This window comes from Phalacrocorax aristotelis, chromosome 4 (genome assembly GCF_949628215.1).
Source record: "Phalacrocorax aristotelis chromosome 4, bGulAri2.1, whole genome shotgun sequence".
Taxonomy (NCBI): Eukaryota; Metazoa; Chordata; class Aves; order Suliformes; family Phalacrocoracidae; genus Phalacrocorax; species Phalacrocorax aristotelis.
The window spans coordinates 77,569,674-77,595,745 of NC_134279.1; the positions used below are offsets into that span (position 1 = coordinate 77,569,674).

The following is a 26,072-nucleotide window of genomic DNA, read 5'->3' on the forward strand; positions in this document are numbered from 1 at the left end:
TTAGGTTTGCTTGGCTTAAGGTGGTGATTGTTTGGAAGCAAGAATATGTTACTGAGAAAAGAAATAAGTCAAATAAGAAGGGGAGGCAAAGAGGCTCAGAAGGGGAAAAACATGCACAGAAGGAGGTGGGAGATGGGGGACAATGCGCATGCAGTGATGCTCAGATGAGACTACCTTAAATCAGGGCTTCTGCTATAAGCTGTGTCTTAGGACTGAGACATTCAAAGACAGAAATGTAACAACTCTAAGCCAAGGTGTACTGTTATAAAGAGCAAACAAGTTAAGTAGCAACAGCAGAGAAATGTCAGCAAGAATTAAGAGAAAGCTTTATTGGCATCTGTTACACCAGCTTAAAAGCCACACAAAAATTGCAGTTGAAGTAGCTGCTACCTTAAACAAATAAATGAAGCAAGAGCTGCACCCTCCTGCACATTTACCCTGTGATTCCAGAAACATCTGAGCAACTACAAGGCAAAGCAGACCGGGCACTGGCTTAGGTAAAATAAACCCCTGGTTTAATGTGTTGAGTTTGAGGCTTTTTTTTGTTTGTTTTTTTAAAATATGTTACTTTTCATTTGCATCAATTTTCTGATCACCAGTGTCACCTGCACTGACACACTTGTATGATGACATGTCCGCTTCAAATGCTATTTTTAACAGTCACAGTTATCTTGTTTTACCTCTAAAAATCCAGTTACTCTATGCACTTCTGTTTTTGCTCCACAAGAACAAAAACCATGAGTTCTATAGCATGAAATGAAGCAAAAATATATTTTCGCTCACAGGATAATTTCAGCTTTCTAGTTCTTTGTTATAGACCCTTACAACTCTTATATTGTCAGTTAATAACTTCTTTTAAGCCAAGTAAAAAAAAAAAAGACTCAAAAAAATACCAACCCTTACACGATCGAGGTCCACATACAGCATTTTTGTTCTGTCACATTCTTCAGGGCCAAAATGTAATTTGAGGATATAAAGGAAGCACCCTCCAACGACAAACACTGCGAAAAGTCTGAAAACATACAAGAGGGTGTAGGAAGTCATCTTTTTTCCCAGCAATCCATTAATTGTTAAATGAATATTTTTAAACAAATTTAAGGCAGATCAAGAACTTCAGGTGAATACTTGCATTTCATTCAAACCATGAAAAACTATTGCTTTGTTTACTGCAAGTCTCTCACAACTCTTCAGAGCTATCTGCAGAAACGTACAAACATATATAGATGCTTTGATAAGGAAAATGTTACATATTGACACTCTGATTTATGCAGTTCTATGCCTGCATCATATACTTCAAAAGCATCTCCAATGGGTCAAACAGCTCTCCTCACAAAGAAACCAAAAGTGACTTCTGTTTTCCTACTTTAAAGGGCAACTTTATTCTGAAATATGTATTTTCGTGCAAGTTAAAAAAGGGCTGGAACTTCAAACTGCAAGATTTTGGAACAATGGCCATCACCCACAAGCAAAACTTTCAACTCATTGGCAGGCTAGAATGCAGAATTTAGATGCTCGGGTTTATCTTAAGAAGCCTAATTTAATTCTTTACATCCAAAAAAAATGCAGAAGAAAAAAAACCCCAACTCTAAAATTGAGTAATATAGACTATCTGTATTTTTGATCTACTCATTTCTCATTCCTAAGGAACCATACCATTGATCTCCAACTACTCACTTGGCTCATTTCACATCTAAACCAATTTGCAAAAATTGCATCATGATTTGGTTAGAGCTGTGGTTGCTGCTCAAGTACGTAGTTTGAGCTTTATTATTGATTTTCATTTCCCATGATTTCCTGAGGACTGAATATTTGTTTAAATGTCTTAAAAATATATACAATCTACTAAGTATGCAGTGCTTCTTGAAACTCTTTCAGATGAAGTTAATGCAGGTTTCCAAGACTTTTTTTTTTTTTAAAAATCTTGTACCATATGGGCTAACAGATGCAACCCTGGCACTTAATTTGCTGTATGAGCTGCAAATAAGGTGGACACTGGAAAAGCAGCACTGTTCTCACATCTGATTTAACTAAATTAAATTTTGCACCATTAGGGGATCTAAAACATTCATTAACATTAGGTTGCAGCCCCTGGAAATCGACTGACTGGCAGAAACAGGGGATTCAGAGCAGATGAATGAGGCTGAATTTCCTCCAGAAAGGTTTATCAAGTATCTCTAGATTCAGCTGGGGCTGCACCATTCAGATGCTCAAAACACCAGTGGATGTAACAGTTCGGCTTTGGGTTTTTTCAGCTTTAAGACCTAAAAATTCATGTGGCAGAGAGGCATCACCGTAGTGAGCTTTTCTGGTTTAAAATACAGTTCTGGAAGTACACTAGCACACACTCATTAATTCCAATTTGATGTTAAACTACAAACAATAGAGTAATGAAGACTTTGTGATGTAGCATTCCAGAAGTCTTGATAAACAAACTAACTATGAGGGGACACCCCTCCAAAGTACTCACTAAATATCCACTGCCCTTCCATGTCTTCAATTTTCATAGGGTACAAAAGCCTCAACATTGTTACTTATCTGGGTACAAAAAAAGACTGGAAATATGTGTGAGCGAAGTATTGGGATCTCACATGGGCTTGGGAGAACAGGTACTACCACGAGAGAGCCTACACCAAGTGCTTTAGGTGCCCCAGGAAAGCTGTGAGCCCAACCCTCCATTCAGTGGCTGTGGCAGTCTCATCCCTTGATTTCTGCATCCTTCTTGTAACTGCCCAAGCTAGAGGGAGAGCAACTGACCTCTATATTGCCATGACAACGACACTTACTTGCGAGTACCTTTTAAAAACCAGCTTGGTCTTCTCATCTTCATGTGCAGCCACCTTATACCATTGCACAGGAGGTGAACAATCACTTTTCAGCTTCACAGAGTTATTGTCACTCAGCATTGCTGTAAAAAAAAAAGAAAAAAATTATCATAATTTTTCCTGAATGGAAAATATTTCAGAGGACATCCAGTAACTGTTAACTTACTCTGTTTCCCAGACAAGACTGTGATTCTTGGTTATCGCGTCAGGAATACTGAATCACCCCGACCTCCCTGTGATCAAGAATATACTCATTTCACATGCACCACTAGGACATGATTCTAAAAATATGTACATATTTGCCATGTAAAGGTCTTTGCATTCTTCATAAGTCTGAGGTCTAATAATTGCAATGACACCAGTTACGGTCAAACACTATTGTTTGATCTTAGTCAAACACCATTTTGTTTGAGCAATGAGACTCCGGACAGGAAAAACATCTAACGCGGTGTGCTCAGGGTATTCAGGATCCCCAAATCAAAGCGTCCAAGTACTATGCTACCCTGATCCTATCCTTAAAACCAGAGCCCACTTCTCAAATCAACTCCCTGCTTTCCCTGAGGTTAAGCAAACCTGTCTCATCATCAATCTGAATCTACTGCTGACTTCTTCAGAAGCCCCAACAACGTGGTCAGCAACTTCAACAGCAAACACCAAAGGGGGTGTGCAGGAAATTCGGCCTGGCACGCAGCAGGACAAGGGGGCTGCCAGCACAAGGGCCATTCCTGTGCACAGCAGCAGGTCCCCTCCAACAAAAACTGTGAACCCAGCAGAAGCACAGAGTGCTCCCTCACAGACGGCCAAGTCACTGATAGTCAGCTAACGAGAAGCCATCTTGCTGTTCACTGTTTGTAAGCTCCCACGAGTTTCCATCAGCATGCTTCAATCCTGATTCTGGAAAGAAAAATACTGTGTGACACATCAACTTCTCTCAGTCTGCTGCCATTAACCCAAGACGTGAGCAAACAAGGAAATGCCATGCACAGCCTACCCATATGAGCTGCTGGTTTTGCCCTGAAAGGAGAAGGGATACAGGCAGGGGGTTTTGCTGCCTTACCAACTCCCCAGAGCTGCACTCCTTTTGATCAGCCAACCATGGAAGGGTGCAGCCTGGTCCTCCACAATGGAGGATTTCAGCCTTCCTCCTTCCCTTTGATCTCGGTGCTTAACCCTCTCTACTCTCCACTGCAAAGATGTTTGCACTCTTCTGTTCTCTTGCCAAGAGCTCTATCATAAGAGCTTTTTAAAAAAGCAGGGCTTTTATCTAGGGATGATCTTCCACATTCTCTTGTGTGCTCTGCCTCCTTTTACTTTATATGCTGATATGACCCATCTGAACTAGCCTGTACTGCCACTTTAAAACACTGTTTGTTTGGACAAACAACTGATGTTCTTAAATACCAGGATGAAGGAGCTGATGAGACAGAAGCACCCCCTCCAGATCTCAAATCCAGCCCACTGAAATTTCAGGAATATCTAATTCAGTATATGACTCAAAGTCAGTCATGCACAGTCATGCATCATTTCTCAGTTGTGCATGGTGGAAGGTCAACAGCCACAAACCGTTGTGAGACAGAACAAGGAGATAAGATCGACACCAGCATCGTAACTCCTTTGAAGAGCAAACAGTTAAGTGATACTTTCTAGAGTCACATGCTAGTGGTCATAACCCACAAAACAGACCATTGGGGGGGGGGGGGGGGGGGGGGGAGCCTACTGCTTTTTTGCCAGCAGAAAACTTCACTTAACCAAGTTACCTATGTTTGAGGTATTATGATACTACCAAGAACCTCAAATTACACACCTAGCTGTAGCGATTAATTGCACAGACTCTCCGAGCTGTCACACCCATTTGTAGGCCTTTGTCACAAAGCAGCAATACCTTAAACACCACGTTTTAGGAGATCTGAAAACACTGCACAAACCAAAATCAGTACCATTACACCTGTTTTGGAACAGGCTAAACCAAAACCCAAGGTCCCCCAGGATGCTAGCAGTTAAGCTGGAAATCAAATCCAGCTCTAGTCTCCCATACAGTGTGTCAGGACACCAGCAGCAGGTAACAGTGAACCTATCAAGCCTTACAAGCTCATCCTCTTCTCAGAGCAACACTTTATCTTTACTAGCTGCATCTATACCACTGAAAAACAGCACTGAGGAACAAAACTGGGTGCTGACACCACCACCCCAGGCATCCACATTATGCATCCCTTTTCCTCTCAGCTAAGATTTGCAGGAAATCAGTCAAGTCCTCACAGGTAAAGGCCTAGTGTGCATCAGGAAAAATTTGTTACAAGGACCATACCCTAGTGCCAGTTACAGATCACCAAGCTGAGCTGCTCTGTCTTGGGATGTCCAGTGCCGATCCAGCAGGACTTGCACAGTCACCTTATATTCCAGGTGTGACACATGTCCTTCCTGCCAACACTACACAGGCAAGACAGCTAAGCACCCCTGCCCTGGTTTTGGCTGAGATAGAGTTAATTTTCTTCCCAGTAGCTGGTACAGTGCTATTTTTTTGATTTAGTGTGAGAATAATGTGATAACACACTGATATGTTAGTTAGTATAAGCAATGCTTAGCAACAAGTCAAGGACTTTTCAGTTTCTCATACTTTGCCACTGAGGAGGTACAGAAGCTGGGAGGGGACACAGCCAGGACAGCTGACCCCAACTGACCCAGGGATGTCCCACACCATGTGACATCATGCTCAGCATACAAAGCTGGGGGAAGAAAGAAGGGGGGATGTTCGGAGTGATGGCATTTGTCTTCCCAAGTCACCATAACGTGTGATAGAGCCCTGCTTTCCTGGAGATGGCTGAGCCCCTGCCTGACTGTGGGCAGCAATGAATGAAACCTTTGGTTTGCTTTGCTCGCATGCACAGCTTTTGCTCTACCCATTAAACTGCCTTGATCTCAACCCAGGAGTTTTCTAACTTTTACTCTTCCAATACTCTCCCCCATCCCACTAGGGGGGGAGCGAACAAGCGGCTCTGTGGCTCTTCATTGCTGCCTGTGGTTAAACCACGACAACCCCTCATTGCTACCAGGGACCTGGTACCTTCATACCAATACATCTTGGAGACGACAGGTATCCACAGAGATCACGTTGCTAGTGCACACAGGGAGCAGCCCCTGCTCATGGAGCCTGCCAGCACAGTCACACAAAACCAACGGCATTAGAAAACACTGCAAAGCTGCATGAATGAGGCCTGTACACCATGTGGAAACTCCAGGATTGCTCAGCGTACTACATAGGGTACCAACAGACAGATCACCTCAGAGGAGACTGGCTCAGACCAGCACAAACAAGGGGCACTCAGCACTGTTTGCCAAATGAAAGGGGATCACTCACTGACATGGATGACTTAATGCATGGATGTGATTACTGAACACTGCATATGGCTAAGTTACAACACACAACAGGCAAAACATCTGTCAGTCCCACATATCTCCACACACACGGCTGGGCAGAAGTATAAATTTGAACACACCACCCACCAACCCAATGCCGCCAGAAGCTGGTGCATGGTAGGGGATGAGATACACCCACTCCACGCCGTGTTCTTTAGCACAGGCGTCTATGAGGTTGTTTTGGAAAGGAGTCCTGTTGTCTGACTCAATTCTCTCTGGGGTGCCGTGTCGCCATAGCTCTTGTTATTCCAGGCCCAGGACTGTGTTCCAAGCAGTGGCATGGGGCACGGGATATGTTTCCACCCATGTGGTGGTTGCTTCCACCATTGTAAGCACGTGGTGCTTGCCTTGGCGGATTTGTGGGAGTGTGATACAGTCAATCTGCCAGGACTCCCCATATTTATATTTCAGCCATCTTCCCCAATAGCACAGAGGCTTTACCAGCTTCACTTGCTTGATTGTGGCCCATGTTTCATACTCATGGATAGCCTGCGCAATAGCGTCCATGGTCAAGTCCACCCCTCGATCACAAGCCCACCTGTATGTTGCATCTCTCCCTTGACACCTGAGGTGTCATGGGCCCACCGAGCTAGAAATAATTCACCCTTATGTTGCCAGTCCAGATCCACCTGAACCACTTCAATCTTAGCAGCCTGATCTCCCTGTCGGCTGTTTTGATGTTCTTCACGGGCCCGACTCGTGGGGACGTGAGCATCCACGTGACGTACTTTCACAACCAGGTTCTCTACCCGGGCAGCAATACCTTGCCACAACGTGGTGGCCCAGATGGGTTTGCCTCTGCGCTGCCGGTTGCTCTGCTTCCACTGCTGCAACCACCCCCACAGGGCGTTTGCCACCATCCAGGAGTCAGTATAGAGATAGAGCACTGGCCACTTCCCCTGTTCAGCAACGTCTAAGGCCAGCTGGATGGCCTTTACCTCTGCAAACTGGCTCGATTCACCTTCTCCTTCAGCAGTTTCTGTGACTTGTCATATGGGACTCCATACAGCAGCCTTCCATCTCCGGTGCTTTCCCACCAGGCGACAGGACCCATCAGTGAACAGCGCATATTGCTTCTCATTTTCTGGCAGTTTGTTATACAGTGGGGCTTCTTCAGCACGTGTCTCCTCCTCCTCTGGTGATATTCCAAAGCCTTTGCCTTCTGGCTAGTCTATGATCACTTCCAAGATTCCTGAGTGACTGGGGTTTCCTACTCCAGCCCACTGGGTGATCAGTGCAGCCCATTTACTCCGTGTAGCATCAGTTGCGTGGTGTGTCGAGAGGACCTTTCCGTTGAACATCCAGCCCAGCACTGGCAGTCGGGGTGCCTGGAGGAGCTGTGCTTCAGTACCAACCACCTCTGAAAGCAGATTGAACCCCTTCCTGTGCTGCCAATATCTCTTTTTCAGCTGGAGTATAGCGGGCTTCGGACCCTCTGTATCCCCGACTCCAAAACCCTAGAGGTCGACCTCGGGTCTCCCCTGGCGCTTTCTGCCAGAGGCTCCAGGTAGGGCCACTCTCCCTCGGTGCGGTGTAGAGCACGGTCTTTACATCTTGTCCTGCCCAGACTGGCCCAAGGGCTACTGCATGAACTACCTCTTGTCTAATCTGTTCAAAGGCTTGTCGTTGCTCAGGGCCCCATTTGAAATCATTCTTCTTTGGGGTCCCTTGATAGAGAGGGCTTACGATCAGGCTGTAATTTGGAATATGCGTTCTCCAAAAGCCCACAATGCCCAAGAAAGCTTGTGTCTCCTTTTTCCCAGTTGGTGGAAACATGGCTGTTATTTTCTTGATCACATCCATTGGGATCTGCCAACATCCATCTTGCCATTTGATTCCTAAGAACCGGATCTCCAGAGCAGGTCCCTTGACCTTACTTTGTTTTATGGCAAAACCAGCTTTCAGAAGGATTTGGACTATTTTCTTTCCTTTCTCAAAAACTTCTTCTGCTGTGTTGCTCCCCACGATGATGTCACCGATGTATTGAAGGTGTTCTGGAGCTTCTCCCCGTTCCAGTGCAGTCTGGATCAGTCCATGGCAAATGGTAGGACTGTGTTTCCACCCCTGGGGCAGTCCATCCCAGGTGTACTGGATGCCCCTCCAAGTGAAAGCAAACTGTGGCCTGCACTCTGCTGCCAGAGGGATTGAGAAGAATGCATTAGCCATATCAGTTGTGGCATACCACTTGGCTGCCTTGGACTCCAGTTTGTATTGAAGTTCTAGCACGTCTGGCACAGCAGCACTCAACGGTGGAGTGACTTCGTTCAGGCCACGATATCTACTGTTAGCCTCCACTCTCCGTTAGATTTCCGCACTGGCCATATGGGACTGTTAAAGGGTGAGTGGGTCTTGCTGATCACTCCTGGCTCTCCAGTCAGTGAATGAGCTCATGGATTGGAATCGGGGAGTCTCCGTTGGTGCAATATTGCCGCTGGTGCACTGTTGCGGTGGCGATCGGCACCTGTTGTTCTTTGACCCTCAGCAGCCCCACAACAGGACGGTCCTTCGAGAGGCCGGGCAAGGTAGGCAACTGTTTAATTTCCTCTGTCTCCACGGCAGCTACACCAAAAGCCCACCGGTACCCTTTTGGGTCCTTGAAGTACCCTCCCCTGAGGTAGTCTATGCCAAGGATGCACGGAGCCTCTGGGCCAGTCGCAATGAGGTGCTTTTGCCACTCGTTCCCAGTTAGGCTCACTTTGGCCTCTAGTAGAGTTAGCTCTTGGGATCCCCCTGTCACTCCAGCAACACTGATGGGTTCTGGCCCTGTAGAGCTTGATGGCATTAGGGTGCACTGTGCACCGGTGTCCGCTAGAGCCTTATACTCCTGTGGGTGGGATGTGCCAGGCCATCGGATCCACACAGCCCAGTAAACCTGGCTGGCCCTTTCCTCCACCGGGCTGGAGGCAGGACCTCTCTAGTCTTGATCATGGCATTCACAACTCACTTCCTGTAAACGTGAATCAAGGGTCCCTCTATTAAGTTCAGAAATAAAATCAGCACTTTTACTCCTTTGTCTGGAGACTTGCTCACTGGGAACTCTAGCAGCAGCTCTCCTGGAAGAACCTCCCTGAGTGATTGTTCTTCCTTGCAGTTCACGCACCCGTGCCTCTAGAATCGAGGTAGGCTTGCCATCCCACCACCTCATGTCCTCTCATGCAGGTAGAACCATAGGGTGGCCATGTTTTGTATCCCCTCCTTTGAGCCAAAGGACGCTTATTTCTAACAGCTCATACACTACACTGTAGAGGTGGGGAGCAGAACATATCTTCTTTGAGTTGCTGGACCTCTTGGGATAGTTTCTCCACAGCAGAGACAAGGGAGGAAGAGATATTTGCTTCATAATCACAGATTCTATCAATCACCTCTGCCACTGCTGGTGCCTCATTATCTCTCCAGGACATTACTGCCAATGAGTTTGCATATGAGGATGGTGAGCTCCGTACAAACTTCCGCCACATGGGTCGTGTGCACTGGGCTTCATCTGGATCTTTGGATGACTGTTGATTGTCCAGGTCACCATAAATCACCTCAAGCACAGCTAATACCCTTAGATACCGCATGCCTTTCTCCACGGTTGTCTATTTTCCTAGGCGATATGTAACATCTTTGAAGGGAAACCTTTCCTTCACTCTGGACAGAAGTCGCCTCCAGAGGCTGAGGGCTTGTGTCCCTTTTCCAATTGTTTTGTCAATGCCCCCTTCCCCAGAAAGGGATCCCAGTTGTTTGGCTTCCTTCCCCTCTAATTCCATGGTACTGGCCCCATTATCCCAGCATCGGAGCAGCCAGGTGGCAATTTGCTCACCTAGACAACGGCCAAAATCTTTTCACATATCTTATGACTCACTCAAGGACAGGGATCGGGTGGTCTCTGTTTCATTTATAACTTCTTCCGCCTCTTCTTATCATGATGGCCCTGATTATTCATCATCCGTTTCTAAATGGGTTGACTTCTGCTTCCAAGATTTCATCTTGTGTATGGGGGCGACCGATACTGGCATGGGTTGATTCTCATTCAGCTCCAGTGCCTGTCATGAGGGTTTGAGTAGCACAGTGCTTGTCCTGAGGGTTTGAGTGGCAGCAGTGCCTGTCATCGGGGTTGGAGTGACCACATTGCCCGTCACTTTGTCCTTCAATCCAGAGACCTTCTCTTCCCCTTGGAAGCACTGAATACTGTTGAACAGGGCTTGGTACACACAGGCCAGGCCCCAGCACATTGCAGTTATCTGTGTCTCTCTGGAGTTCCCAGCATAACAACGTACTTTCTCCAAATATTCTACTAGTTTTTCAGGATTCTGCACTTGTTCAGGGGTAAAGCTCCAAAACACTGGAGATGCCCACTGCCCTAGGTATTTGCCCATGCTATCCCACATGCCCTGCCACTCGTAACTATCAAGCCTTGCGGCAGATCTCTGAGTGATATTCTTAAGTTGCTTTCTAACCTTAGTCAAAACCGAAACAACATGCCCAAAAACTAACAATAAGTATATCTTAACTACCCAAGGATGTTCAAGATACAAAAGAGTTGTTGCAATAAAGGTGGAGACATTGTAGAAGAAAGTAGCAAAGATACCATTCTGTATTCTTTCCATATAAAATCTCTCAGAGGAGTAGGTATAATTGCCAATTGCCTCAACAAAGTGGTATCCAAAGTACAGTAACGGTTCCAGCAAAAACCCCAAATACCAGATAAAGCTGAAAACCAGTGTTTGCATAACAAACCTCTTAGGCAGAACATCACTAATCACGGCAGAACACAGCAGACTAAACAAACCAACACCAATCTTTATCACTAACTGCAAAAACAAGAACATGGTGCTGTGACCAGCAACAGTTATTACCTCAAACCCTCTGAGCCCAAGTTGGGCGCCAAAAGAGACTGCTGTGGTTTAGCCGGCAACTCAGCCCCACACAGCTGCTCGCTCGCTCCACCGCTGCAGGATGGGGGAGAGAATCAGAAGGGTTAAAGCACATGGGTTGAGATAAGAACAGTTTAATAATTAACAACAACAGCAGCAACAACAAAAATTCAATGGAAAGGAAAACAACGAGAGAAGCACAAAACCCAGAGGCAGGGGGAATGAACAACTAAAACAAACTGCACCTGACACAGCCGCTCACCGCCCACCAACCCAATGCTGCCAGTCCCTGAGCCACAACCGCCCCCGGCACGCCAGCTGGCCCAGTTAATATACTGGTCATGGTGTCACATGGTATGGAATGAACATCCCATTGGCCAGCTGGGGTCAGCTGTCTTGGCTGTGGCCCCACCCCTCCTGGCCTCTTGCCCACATGGCAGAGCATGGGAAGCTGGGAAGGTCCCTGACTCCTACAGGTGCTACAGTGAAGAGAATTAATTCTTTCTCAGCCAAAACCAGCACAAAGACTGCTCAATATATATAAAACTTTTTATTGCCTAATGGCACTAACATACTGCTGGAATCATCCTGCAGCATGGAACGACACGACCAGTCTCCTCTGCTCTATAAATTACCAAAGAAGAGTGCTCTGCAAACAGCATGCTTTTAATAATTTCCAAGGGTGAGAATTTTCTACTACAGAATTGTATGCAGAGATCCTACAACAGATGCACTTTTCATGAGGCTTTTCAAAACAAAGAAAAGGGAAGGCTGCAAGAGATCTGAACGATGGAGAAGGAACTGAAGAGGTAGAAAGCAATGAAGACAGAAGGGGATTAATGAAGAATACAAGACTGCAATAAACGAGTACTATCAGAAAGTCTTCCTCCGTCTGAGGGAAGTCATCCCCAAACAGTTGCTTCAGTCATCCTGGATGTGCAAAAAGGAACAGGAAAACACAAAGAATTTAATTAATTACCTCAGAACATCCTTTCTGAGTCCAGCTCTCAGTACTTAGTATGCTCCATGGTTTTGTTTAATTTGTTTACATAACTGAAATAATGTCAGTTTTCAATTCATTTGCAACAGTATTTCAGGCTGACTTTTGTTAGTTCTGTTTACTTCAGATGAATCCTTTCTTGATCAAGTCTATATATATGACACATCGATAGATAGACTGATCAAGTCAAAATACACCTGTGCAGCACAGCACTTTTTGAAAACTACTCAGGGTTTGATCCTACACTCTTACCTAAACCAATAAGCAGCTTCCACTGGCTGGAATGGTGTAAGAGTGCTCAAAAGATCAAGGCCAGCAGTAACAAGCACCTGAGAGCCAGCCCTTCCCACAGGCTTCCTGAGCTTCAAAAGAAAAAAATAATCTATAAGTTTACAAAGAGAACAATGGCAGTTAAGAAACCAAGCACCAAAGACAAGCTATGCCTATATCATCCAGATTTTGTTGTTGTTGCATTCAAACACCACTGCCAAACACCACTACACCCTTTCAGAAAGGGGCAGTGCTACAGCTGTTTTGGAAGCCATAAATGCAAATGTCTCAATTTACATACAAAAGATGTCTCAGTAGTAGTGCTCTATTACAATCACATTTTGCATTGACATTTCCATAGCTACTCATTGTGGTGTAATTACTGAGGACTCAAGGGACTTAAATTTGCTTTTCATCTACTGAACTTGAGCGATCTGTGTAAAGCTGCTGCAAAAGCTAAATTGTCCATCAGTAGGAACACACTCCACAGCTTTTTGTGGTGTTATTCTTTTAACCATAATTTACTTTTGTCTCATTGTTATTCTTAAGCAGACAACATTTCCTCACTTGGAATATTTCAGAAGCAATTAATTTAAGTCTTCAGGATGTCTTTTTATGTGGGAATGCTAAAAACTAAAAAGCAGCATGTGTTGAGCTGTACATGACCCACTGCCACACCCTGAAAAACTGCGTTTGGTTATGTACCACACCTGATTTTACCCAAAGACAAGGACTCTCACCCCCATCATTTGAGTGTCAACAGCATTACCAGGCACAGAGGCAGGACCAGACCAGCCTGCCTATGAGTGCAGAATGAGGCATATGCCCACCTCCCTCACCATCCTCTCATTAAGCCCCCAGAACCATAACCCCACGCAGGGGATGTTTCCACCTACCCCCTTCGCCCTACCAGTTCAAGCACATTCTTGTCTCCCCACATACCGAGGTCCAGTTAACAGCCACCATGGCTGAGTCCAGCATTTTACATGGGCAGTTACCATTCCAAAATAACTGCCTGTGCAGGCAAGGACCAGAGCCACAGAGGAAGCACCAGCACAGACACTTACTGTCAGTCAGTAACGCTTCATGTCGAGGCTTATCCCCCTACCTACTCAAGTATCTGCACATGGGCTGTTATCTGCAACCTGCAACTTTACAGGCTCTTACCAAAGCCTGTGGGAAAGCTACCATAGGCAGGCCGCCGACGAAAACCCAGCAGGAGAAGAGGCATCTTCTGTCCTACAGTTGTAGAGCATCTAGCACAACATGATCTTGGACTACACCTGAAGTTCCTAGGAGCTGAAAAATCTTTATTAACTTTCCTTCTCACAGTACCACCAGAAGCAGTAGAAACAGCCAGCCTTATGAGTCATCTGCAACACAGTCCATCTTGCTGCACAATGCAGCCTTTGAAGTTCATGCAACAAGATCAAGAAGGTTGCAGTGTAAAACCCACAGCAGCTGAAAATGGAAAGTCACATGTGTATAAAAGGAATTGCTAATCAAAAGCAACAAAGCTTGAGCAGGCAGTGAAACAGAAGGTAAAACATAATGCAAAAACACCTAAAAAGACCTGCTCATTTCATGTCCCTTTCTATAAATCAGGTACACAAATTACTTATGGAACATATTTTCAAAAACAGTAAATGATAAAATGAAAGTTACTTAGTTTTGAGCTACATTTGTGTTTTTTTAAAAAAAAAGGTGAAGTTAAAATCAGAGAAGGTGTTTTCACAACTTGAGCAAGACACTCTGCATTGAGATGTGCACATCATCAGTGATTAGTTCTGGAGAACTTCCTGTTCCCAGGCTTGTTAAAACAACAAAAAGACCCACAGACATACTGCGACACTTTATGCAAGGAGTTAGAAGAGTACATTTAAGAAAACTTAAACCAATTACAGATTGTTTCCTGGGACACATCTGGGGAAAACAGATGAGACAAAGTGTCAACTTGTCATGGTTTAACCCCAGCCAGGAACTAAGCCCCACACAGCCGCTCACTCACTTCCCCCCCAGTGGGATGGGAGAGAGAACTGGATGAGTAAAAATGGGCAAAAGACAAAAAATACAACTTGTGGGTTGAGATAAGAACAGTTTAATAATTCAAATGAAATACAAAAATAACAACAATAATAATATACAAAGCAAGTGATGCAGATGCAATTGCTCATCACCCGCCGGCTGATGCCCAGCCCGTCCCCAAGCAGCGATCTCTGCCCCCTGGCCAGCTCCCCCCCAGCTCTATATGCTGAGCATGACGTCACATGGTATGGAATATCCCTTTGGGCAGTTGGGGTCAGCTGTCCTGGCTGTGCCCCCTCCTGGCTCCTTGTGCACCTCCTCGCTGGCAGAGCATGGGAAGCTGAAAGGTCCTTGGCTTAGTATAAGCACTGCTTAGCAACAACTAAAACACCAGTGTGTTATCACAATATTCCCATACTAAATCCAAAACAGAGCCCCATACCAGCTACTGGGAAGAAAATTAACTCTATCCCAGCCAAAACCAGGACACAACTACAACACCAATGTCTGTGATTACTTGCGAGAGCTGTGCCCATAAAAATATTACACATTTTAATCTATCCTTGTTATCGACCAAATACATGAGATGTTAATTTTCATAAAGGCTTTCAAGACTGATAATATTTGAATAGAAGGCTGTTAATTTATCTAACAACATGAAAAATGGTTTGGTAAAATTTATAGTTAAGATTAATTTTGTTTGCTTCTGCAGTACTGAAACCCACAGAGATCAAACGTAAGTGCTGAGATGTAAAAAAAAGAAACAAAAGGTTAATTAGTAGTTTTTGTGGGGTTTTGTGCTTCTTGTTTTTAAACAGATGTAAAAAATTGTTTAAGAGCCATCTGCTAAGCAGAGCTTCTCACTTGAAGAAACCTGAGAATATGAAAAATGTAACTTATCTTCTGTTCTTTTTTAAGAAAGTCATTAAAAAACACGATTCAGAAATCAGTATAAAACTCTCCCAGTTGCCTCCCACATCCTCTAAACCTGTTCAACTCTCCCTAATGAGCAAAACAGTCTTGACTTGGGAATTTTTAAGTAATACGATTTATTGCCAATTAATACAACTTCTGATCACCAATTCTAATATTGATAAAAAGGAGGCAACCAATTTAACCCATGAGTAAACACCTTTGCTTCCCCTTTCACAGGCTAAACTTAAGGCAAACACTTCTCCATCTCCCCTCCTTGTCTCAATTTCCCTTATTTTTGCTACAGGTTACACGGAGCCCACCCCAACACCTTTGGGGAGGCGACACGCAGTGCAGGAGCTTGGGGTCACATGCATAACAGTTTCTGTCTGCAGCTCCTCTGTGATTCTCAGTGGGTTTCCTCTGGTGCTCTCTGCTTCTTACCAGCTTACCTCCTCTGGCACAGGCAGTCCACAAGTCCCTCAGGGGTGTCCCTCCCCCAGGACTCTCCCTCCCAAGCCTCCTAATCAACATATAATACCTTCATATCCTTCCTACGCTTTCAAACTTCATCATCCCTTCATTAGAAACAACAAACCATAATGAAATTATTTTTGCAAATAATCTCTACCCTATTTTAAAAAAATCATAATAAACTATTTTTAATATTTGTTTTAAATTAAGAGTGGACCAAGCCCTGTCCCAGTAATATTCACAGTGAAAAATGATAACACAAAGAATAAAAACGCCTAAGCTGGAGATAGTTAGTTGTGCAACCTATTATACAGAGAGGACTCCGCAGTTGCAAAAGCTGTACAGTAAAACCACTACAACTGCAATGGATTGAAGGTATTTTTCTTCATCCAAAACACAGAGTCTGTCTTAAATACAAAACCAAAAAGGAAAGCTACTCAGGCCTACACAGCCACCCTATGGTTGCATCTGCATGACCACAGAGGGGACACAAGAAAGTGGGATTGATAATCAACAACAGCCTTAGAGGCACAGGTACGTAAGCTGCAACAAAACCCAACTAAAAAAGGGGGTTCTTCCAGGAAGATTGTTGATCGAGTTTCCAGTGAACAGGTCCCAAGACAGAGTAGAAGGTCTGACCTTACTTCCAATCTTAATAAATACACTCCTGATTCACATTTTTAAGAAGTGAGTAATGAATAGCATGACCATGATCGGGACTAGAAGGGCCCTGCCTCCAGCCCGGTGGAGGAAAGGGCCAGCCAGGTTTACTGGGCTGTGTGGATCCGATGGCCTGGCACATCCCACCCACAGGAGTATAAGGCTCTAGCAGACACCAGTGCACAGTGCACCCTAATGCCATCAAGCTCTACAGGGCCAGAACCCATCAGCGTTGCTGGAGTGACAGGGGGATCCCAAGAGCTAACTCTACTAGAGGCCAAAGTGAGCCTAACTGGGAACGAGTGGCAAAAACACCTCATTGCGACTGGCCCAGAGGCTCCGTGCATCCTTGGCATAGACTACCTCAGGGGAGGGTACTTCAAGGACCCAAAAGGGTACCGGTGGGCTTTTGGTGTAGCTGCCGTGGAGACAGAGGAAATTAAACAGTTGCCTACCTTGCCCGGCCTCTCGAAGGACCGTCCTGTTGTGGGGCTGCTGAGGGTCAAAGAACAACAGGTGCCGATCGCCACCGCAACAGTGCACCAGCGGCAATATTGCACCAACGGAGACTCCCCGATTCCAATCCATGAGCTCATTCACTGACTGGAGAGCCAGGAGTGATCAGCAAGACCCACTCACCCTTTAACAGTCCCATATGGCCAGTGCGGAAATCTAACGGAGAGTGGAGGCTAACAGTAGATATCGTGGCCTGAACGAAGTCACTCCACCGTTGAGTGCTGCTGTGCCAGACGTGCTAGAACTTCAATACAAACTGGAGTCCAAGGCAGCCAAGTGGTATGCCACAACTGATATGGCTAATGCATTCTTCTCAATCCCTCTGGCAGCAGAGTGCAGGCCACAGTTTGCTTTCACTTGGAGGGGCATCCAGTACACCTGGGATGGACTGCCCCAGGGGTGGAAACACAGTCCTACCATTTGCCATGGACTGATCCAGACTGCACTGGAACGGGGAGAAGCTCCAGAACACCTTCAATACATCGGTGACATCATCGTGGGGAGCAACACAGCAGAAGAAGTTTTTGAGAAAGGAAAGAAAATAGTCCAAATCCTTCTGAAAGCTGGTTTTGCCATAAAACAAAGTAAGGTCAAGGGACCTGCTCTGGAGATCCGGTTCTTAGGAATCAAATGGCAAGATGGATGTTGGCAGATCCCAATGGATGTGATCAAGAAAATAACAGCCATGTTTCCACCAACTGGGAAAAAGGAGACACAAGCTTTCTTGGGCATTGTGGGCTTTTGGAGAACGCATATTCCAAATTACAGCCTGATCGTAAGCCCTCTCTATCAAGGGACCCCAAAGAAGAATGATTTCAAATGGGGCCCTGAGCAACGACAAGCCTTTGAACAGATTAGACAAGAGGTAGTTCATGCAGTAGCCCTTGGGCCAGTCTGGGCAGGACAAGATGTAAAGACCGTGCTCTACACCGCACCGAGGGAGAGTGGCCCTACCTGGAGCCTCTGGCAGAAAGCGCCAGGGGAGACCCGAGGTCGACCTCTAGGGTTTTGGAGTCGGGGATACAGAGGGTCCGAAGCCCGCTATACTCCAGCTGAAAAAGAGATATTGGCAGCACAGGAAGGGGTTCAATCTGCTTTCAGAGGTGGTTGGTACTGAAGCACAGCTCCTCCAGGCACCCCGACTGCCAGTGCTGGGCTGGATGTTCAACGGAAAGGTCCTCTCGACACACCACGCAACTGATGCTACACGGAGTAAATGGGCTGCACTGATCACCCAGTGGGCTGGAGTAGGAAACCCCAGTCACTCAGGAATCTTGGAAGTGATCATAGACTAGCCAGAAGGCAAAGGCTTTGGAATATCACCAGAGGAGGAGGAGACACGTGCTGAAGAAGCCCCACTGTATAACAAACTGCCAGAAAATGAGAAGCAATATGCGCTGTTCACTGATGGGTCCTGTCGCCTGGTGGGAAAGCACCGGAGATGGAAGGCTGCTGTATGGAGTCCCATATGACAAGTCACAGAAACTGCTGAAGGAGAAGGTGAATCGAGCCAGTTTGCAGAGGTAAAGGCCATCCAGCTGGCCTTAGACGTTGCTGAACAGGGGAAGTGGCCAGTGCTCTATCTCTATACTGACTCCTGGATGGTGGCAAACGCCCTGTGGGGGTGGTTGCAGCAGTGGAAGCAGAGCAACCGGCAGCGCAGAGGCAAACCCATCTGGGCCACCACGTTGTGGCAAGGTATTGCTGCCCGGGTAGAGAACCTGGTTGTGAAAGTACGTCACGTGGATGCTCACGTCCCCACGAGTCGGGCCCGTGAAGAACATCAAAACAGCCGACAGGGAGATCAGGCTGCTAAGATTGAAGTGGTTCAGGTGGATCTGGACTGGCAACATAAGGGTGAATTATTTCTAGCTCGGTGGGCCCATGACACCTCAGGTGTCAAGGGAGAGATGCAACATACAGGTGGGCTTGTGATCGAGGGGTGGACTTGACCATGGACGCTATTGCGCAGGCTATCCATGAGTATGAAACATGGGCCACAATCAAGCAAGTGAAGCTGGTAAAGCCTCTGTGCTATTGGGGAAGATGGCTGAAATATAAATATGGGGAGTCCTGGCAGATTGACTGTATCACACTCCCACAAATCCGCCAAGGCAAGCACCACGTGCTTACAATGGTGGAAGCAACCACCACATGGGTGGAAACATATCCCGTGCCCCATGCCACTGCTTGGAACACAGTCCTGGGCCTGGAATAACAAGAGCTATGGCGACACGGCACCCCAGAGAGAATTGAGTCAGACAACAGGACTCCTTTCCAAAACAACCTCATAGACGCCTGTGCTAAAGAACACGGCGTGGAGTGGGTGTATCTCATCCCCTACCATGCACCAGCCTCTGGAAAATCAAACAGTACAACGGACTGCTAAAGACTACACTGAAAGCAATGGGGGGTGGAACATTTAAACACTGGGATGCACATTTATTAAAGGCCACCTAGTTAGACATCACTACGGGATCTGCCAATCGAGCTGCCCCTGCCCAATCAGAACACTTATGTACTGTAAAGGGTGATAAAGTCGCTGTAGGGCACATTAAAAATCTGCTGGGGAAGACAGCCTGCAATACTCATGTCACAGGCAAAGGCAAACCCATCTGTGGGACTGCTTTTGCTTGAGGATCCAGGTGCACTCAGCGGGTTATGTGAAAGGTTGGGGAAGCCCAATGTGTATATCAAGGGGATTTGAGTTTGGGTGAAAACAGCCAGCAAACTGAATTGTATGATGTTAATTGCTATATAATACTGTATGTCACCACTACTATATGCCATATCAATGATATTACAGTAAGGATCACCGAGATTAATGAATAATGAACTTTGATGAAACTGATTAAAATGCAGCAGTGATGGAGCCAGAACCCGCTTCAGCATGCAACAATCCAACACCACACACCATCTCTCCTGCCCGGAAAGACTTATGACAGATGGAGTGCAAAGGCATGGACTAAATCAACCCAGCAGATATTTTAGAGGAATGACCCATAGACTAATGATACCTGTGTGTACATAGCAAAAGACAGGAAAAGTGGTGGTGATTAATTGGTATGTACTGGGAAGTACAGGACCTAGGCATGATGTAGATGGTATAGAATAAGGGGTGGATACTGTCCTGATTTCAGCTGGGATAGAGTTAGTTCTCTTCCCAGTGGCTGGTAGAGTGCTGCGTTTTGGATTTAGCATGAGAATAACATGATAACACACCGGTGTTTTAGTGTAAGCCCTGCTTAGCAAAAACTAAGCCAAGGACCTTTCAGCTTCCCATGCTCTGCCAGTGAGGAGGCGCACAAGGAGCTGGGAGAGGGCACAGCCAGGACAGCTGACCCCAACTGCCCAAAGGGATATTCCATATAGCACATAGAGCCGGGGGGAGCTGGCCAGGGGGCTGCTCGGGGACGGGCTGGGCATCAGCCGGCGGGTGATGAGCAATTGCATCTGCATCACTTGCTTTGTATATTATTATCATCATCAAATTTTTTCCTTATTTCAATTATTAAACTGTTCTTATCTCAACCCATGAGTCTTCTCATTTTTAGTCATCCAATTCTCTCCCCCATCCCACTGGGGGGGGAATGAGTGAGCGGCTGTGTGGGGCTTAGTTCCTGGCTGGGGTTAAACCATGACAGAAAGTCAACTGAAAAGCTGCCCAGATGTTGAAACTGGATTTCAAGCCTACACAAGGAAAGTAAAAAGCCTTTATCTGAATGGGCCCATTTCCCCACAGTGACAAAATACTCAGGAAAAATGGGGAAAGAAGAGGAACAGACAAGTTATACCAAAGGAACCGTTTCTGATTGGGAAATCTCTTTGTATAACACAATGAACATTGAAAAACCTTCTTTAAGACTCTCATTCAATGGACATGACAAAAATTCCTTAAAACCACAAGCATGATGAAAAATTCCAGAGATATTAAAGATCTGAGGCAGACTTATCAGGGACACTTTGAGGCATGAGAAACTCATGTTACGATCTTTAGCAATGTACTAACTGTTGGATATTTGTCTTACTTCAGATAATCCTCTGATCATCATCCTACCACCTCCTAGCAGAAACGGTCACAAATCATGACAAGCCAGCAGCCTAGGTGCTATTGCAGATTAAAGATTGACAGCTTCTCACCAGAGGAAAAATTGGAACTAAAGTTAAAAATTAGAGACTTCTGTCAATTCTTTCTTCTGTTGCAACTATATAAACCCTACAGTAAACCTGGTACTTTTAGATATTTGATAAACTTTCTTTGAATATTATCTCCTTAGCACCTACTACTATTGAATGAAAAAAAGCATTTACCAGATGTGCCTTTTCTGATGAACAGTAGAGTCCGTTGTTTTGGTTAATTTAATAAAGTCAATAGAAAGACTACATTCTTGATGGCAGAAAGAAGTTTAACCTATAATATGGTTATAAGCACCTACAACAGGACATTGATTACAGTAGCATATAATGTGTCTTACAAAATGAACTTTGACTGGTAAGGCTTTTTAATCAGACAATAAAAAGTAAAAACCAATGTCATCTGTACAATCTGCAATTCATTTGGTCAAGATCTGTCTCCTCAGAAAATGAGAACGTAATACTGAATCCTACACTTGTGGACACAATTAGCCAAAAGCGAAATGAGAAGTAAATGAAAATTTCAGAGCAGTTGACAGGCACTCTTCAAGGGCACAGAGAGGATCACAGGTGAAAATTATTTTGCCTGGATCCATGAATACCAGCAAGAAGCAACAGTACCTTACAGGCATCAGCATTTTTCCCTCCTTGTCTTTGATGCTCTACTTGCGTTTTCTTCTAATTGTTTAATGGCTCGGTCCTTCATCCTCTTTGCAACATCAATCACCAACTAACTCATGAAATCATTAATAACCTTACGTTATTGTGGCTATTTGCCCAGGCTTTTCCTTTAGGAAGGATACATATAGCTAGGCTATTAACTTGCTCTTAACTTTGGGTCATCCAGATTGAACACAAAAAAATTTATTCCAGCTCAAGTTCAGTCCAATTAGCAGCTTAGAGATATTCAGGGTGTGACACCATCCCTTCCAGCAGCATTCACAGGAAGCTTTTTGGATATTAATAGTGTCTGCTAAAATAACGTTATAGACAAAGAACTCTTAGCGGGGATCTGAATGGCAGTTCAATGTTCATAACAGGGATCACCCTCTTGATTTCACTTTTGCCTTGGCACCCTCTTCTCTAGTCAAGCTTTCCAAGCTTTTCTAAGCTTTTCTGTGAAACCTCTTTAGGGGGCTCTAAAGCGAGGAACAGCAAAAATCCACAATGCATAAACAAGAAATATCAACAAGATGTGCGTCAACCCTTAAGAGGACAGATGACATCTTGCAACAGATGAAAACAGTATCTGAATTTGGAATTTTTCTGACTGCCACATGAGCCACAGAAAGTCAGTGTTCCAGCCAAGCAGGAAGAAACAGGTGAGTTAAAGCGCTGCTGTTGTGAACAGTGTGATATTTTAAAGATTTATTTCTTGCAGAGGAAGCTTTTGAGTGCCCCCCCCCTTTTAAGAGAAATCCCAGTTTTCCCATTTATATTACTTCTCTAAGAAACAGTGGCCTGCCTGCTCGGGGTGTTCAGAACTTGAAGTCAGCCACTCCTCTCAGCATCTGCTGAAGGCAGCAAACACACAGAGAGAATTAACTGCAGCGTAACAGCAGGCAGCTGCTACTCAGAAACCCCCTCCTATGCACATCTCACATGCTCCTTTCCACAGCGGATCTCCTCCCCAGGCCCACAGACCCAGCATACATGAAAGAACTGCTCTGCTCCAGTACTTTGCGGAAGAGCCACACCAGCCAGGAGGGAAAAAAAAAAAGAGCGCACCATGTATCAGCACATCACCCAACACCAGCTGGGTGGGTTCATCTAGCACAAGTGGAAGGTATTTCTGAGCCCCTGCAAGGAAGCCAAAACAAATTAGGTCTTTCCCCTTGCATGGGAAGTTTGAGGAATAAATCTTCCCTAGAAGAATGGCCAGAAAAGACAGGACATAGAGTTAATCTTTACTGGGCTAAGGAAACATGCCAGCAGACTTACACAGCCAAGATGTTTCATATTACATCTGAACTATGCAGCAGAAAAGCACTGAACAAGTGGTAATTATGGAACAATGTTAATAGTACAGCAGCATTTTTACCACCGTATCATTTAACGCACCAAGAGATCATCGTAAAAATCACACTTGAGCCTACAGAAGCAAAACAGGAGACGCCAAAAGCCTCCCATGATGAAAAGGCTTAAAAGGAAATTGCAATATAGTGAAGATCATTGCTGTGACCAATTTTAGTGCTTACTGTCTGAATCATTGAATGTCCTGAGTTGGAAGGGACCCACAAAGATCATCAAGTCCAACTCCTGTCCCTGCACAGGACACGCCAAATTCACACCATATCTCTGAGGGCGTTGTCCAAGTGCTTCTTGAATAGTGTCAGGCTTGGCACCGTGACTGCCTCCCTGGGGAGCCTGTTCCAGTGCTCCATCACCCTCTGGGGGAAGAACCTCTTCCTAATATCCAGCCTAACCCTCCCCTGGCACATCTTCCTGCCATTCCCTGAATTCAAGACTTCAGGACATAACAGGTTGCAGAGAGAGCTGGTGGGATGGGTGAAGGAAAAGCTGCTCCCAAGGCAAACAGAGCTCAGCTCGTCTAGCTTCTCAAGACAGGTTAAGAGTCTGTCTTTACATACACCAAACACATGAACACCAGATCCAAAAGCAAACAATTCAAACAAAAGGACAATGTTAAGGCACAGGAAAAAAGTAGTCATAAATATATATATGGACTACAATCAAAAGGTTCCTGAACAGCAAAGGAATAGCCTTCCCATGGCTTCCCAAGGCAGTAACAGAAAATAACAGCCTACACAAGTCTTAAGAAGCCCTTAGTAATTTCTGAATGGCCTTATGGGAGACAGCTGCCTGCAGCTGAGGAGACTCCTCCATGATCCAGAAGTCCTATGTCCAAATTACCATTGTGCGGTTTTGAAGGACTGGATGCACTCACTGCACTTGCTTGAATCTGCTGTGTTTAAATTTCCTTCAGACTCACTTGTAATTTGAAAATTACTCCATGACAAGTTTGAAGCATTGGCTGGGTCTCATTCAGTAAGCTAGCGTTTATCAGAACTCAAGACCTACTTAAGTTTTCAAGGCTCTCTTATCTAAACAAAATCACCCACCCTCCAAGCACCCCAACTCTGCAGCAATCTTAGCATATTCTGCATCTGTCGCCTAAACAGATGGATGCAAAGCAAGCAAACTTAAACATTTTTAGCCCCTTTTCCTCAGTGAAAGGAAGTTTCTGCTATCCCACTTTGTCCTCCTGCATCCTGCCCCTAACTGCCTGACAATCATGTGGCCAATTTAATCAAACTCTGCGGAAGGGAGGATGCTAAATCCCAAGAAGGTCCAGGAAACCAGAAGCAGGATGAGCCTGTTTCTCACCAGCCCTTAGGAAGTGGCCAACACACCAAAGCACTTGCATGTGCTAACTCTCCAGGTGCATTTTGACCTTTCAATGAGATTCCCAGTGTTTGCTGCCTCTTGTCCGGCTAGCAGAGAGCTTGGAAGACAGCTCAAGGTTTCCTGCTGCATGATCTAGACGGGAGATAGTAACCTCGCTGCAGCAAAACAGATGGAATAACACGGTTTGCAGGAAAACCACGCACCAGTTCTGAACTGCATCTGTACAGTCCTGTCATAAACTACGTTTAAAAACATGTAACCACTTTAGATGCATAATGAGCATGATCTCAACAAGTTTTCTTTAGAAAAGTAAGAAATATGCATCTATCTTTACCCTTTTTCTCGGAATGAGACAAAGCCAGCCATTTACCACAGGAAAGCCATTTACCTCCAGTAATTTTATGAACGTTTCCCATTCATTTCCATAACTAAAGAGAGGTGCAAAATAAACACTTCTCCTCCATTAGCCTTTTATTTTGATCTTATCTACTGAAATAGGGGGAAAAAAAAAACACCAGCTCAGCACAACTCTTTTTTCTGAGTAGTGCTGAAGAAGATAAAAAAGGTTTTGGCAGCAACAGCAGAAGTAATTTCTGGTTTGCATTTTCATCACTCCTGAGGAGGAAAAGAAAATAACCCAAAGAAAGGCCATTGCAACCCGCAGATGAGCGGAAACCTATGGGGTTTATTTCAGAGGAACAATTCGAAGCAGCCCCAGCTACACTCCTCCCAGGAGAGGCCCAAGACAGACCTGCCTTCCAGCAGATCGCCCATCTGCTGGAGAGCTCGCAGCCGCCACCTTACCGCCCGGAGACCTCCCGGGCCCCGCGTCTCCTCACCTTCCCCGGGAGACACCTCGAAGCACCGGCGCTGGCGGGCGCATCCCGGACACCTCAGCCCCACATCACAGCGGGTGGGCGCCGCGGCCTGGCCCGGGTGACCCCGGCGGCCTCGGGTCAGTATCTCCACGACTCGTCGCCCCCTCAAAAAACACCCCCACAAATGTTGGTGCTTTCACGCCTCAGCTGCGCCTCAGACCCTCTTCGGCAGCCACAGAGGCTCCCGGGGTGCTCCTGAGCGCAAAGCCCCCTCAGCACCGCCGCGCCCCCATCAGCTCCCCGCACCCGCAGGCCCCGCGCCGCCGCACCGGCCTCCCCGACACCCCCACCTCCAGGCAAGGGGGGGGGGGCGGCGGGGACGGGGCGGGGGGCGCCGCGGCACGTGGCGCAGCGCAGCCAATGGGGGCCGAGCGCGGCTCCGCAGCGGGGCGGGGGGGGAGCGGGGCCTGCGCCGGCCGGGGCCGCGGGGGGGCAGCGCCGAGCCGGCGGCTGGAGGCCACCTCCTACCCGCCTACCGGCCTTTTGTCGTGTTATTTCACGAAATAAACATTTTCCCCACCTTTCTTTCCTCAAAAAATCCTGATTTGGGGGTTACACACACGCACAGCGAAAGGGCCGTGCGGGTGGACCTGCGCCCCCCGTTCCCTCAGCCCGGCCGCCCCCGTTCCGCCACCTCATTCCCCCTTGCCTGCACAGCACCTTCACCCTCTCCCTGTGGAAAATCGCGGTCGCTCCCAAAATCACAGCATTTTAGCTGCTGTTATCGTGCCTTACACTCCCA

General features: G+C 46.0%; 1 protein-coding gene across 8 annotated transcripts in view; it reads right to left on the reverse strand.

Annotated features, from left to right (window-relative positions):
• The window catches only part of ST3GAL5 (ST3 beta-galactoside alpha-2,3-sialyltransferase 5), a 35,611-nt gene extending 9,975 nt beyond the window's left edge, over positions 1 to 25,636 (reverse strand). The window contains exons 1-3 of one of the 8 annotated variants that reach the window (XM_075092124.1): positions 25,292 to 25,636; positions 2,794 to 2,905; positions 904 to 1,012 (exon numbers count right to left, since the gene is read on the reverse strand). In XM_075092124.1, the coding sequence (XP_074948225.1) occupies positions 904 to 1,012; positions 2,794 to 2,903 (219 nt within the window). In that variant the 5' untranslated portion in view covers positions 2,904 to 2,905; positions 25,292 to 25,636. Of the gene's footprint in view, positions 1 to 897; positions 1,013 to 2,783; positions 2,906 to 11,337; positions 11,422 to 25,291 lie in introns of those variants that run through there. The other 7 variants (XM_075092125.1, XM_075092121.1, XM_075092128.1 and 4 more) reach the window with 7 other exon arrangements.
• Positions 25,637 to 26,072: the final 436 nt, after the last annotated feature.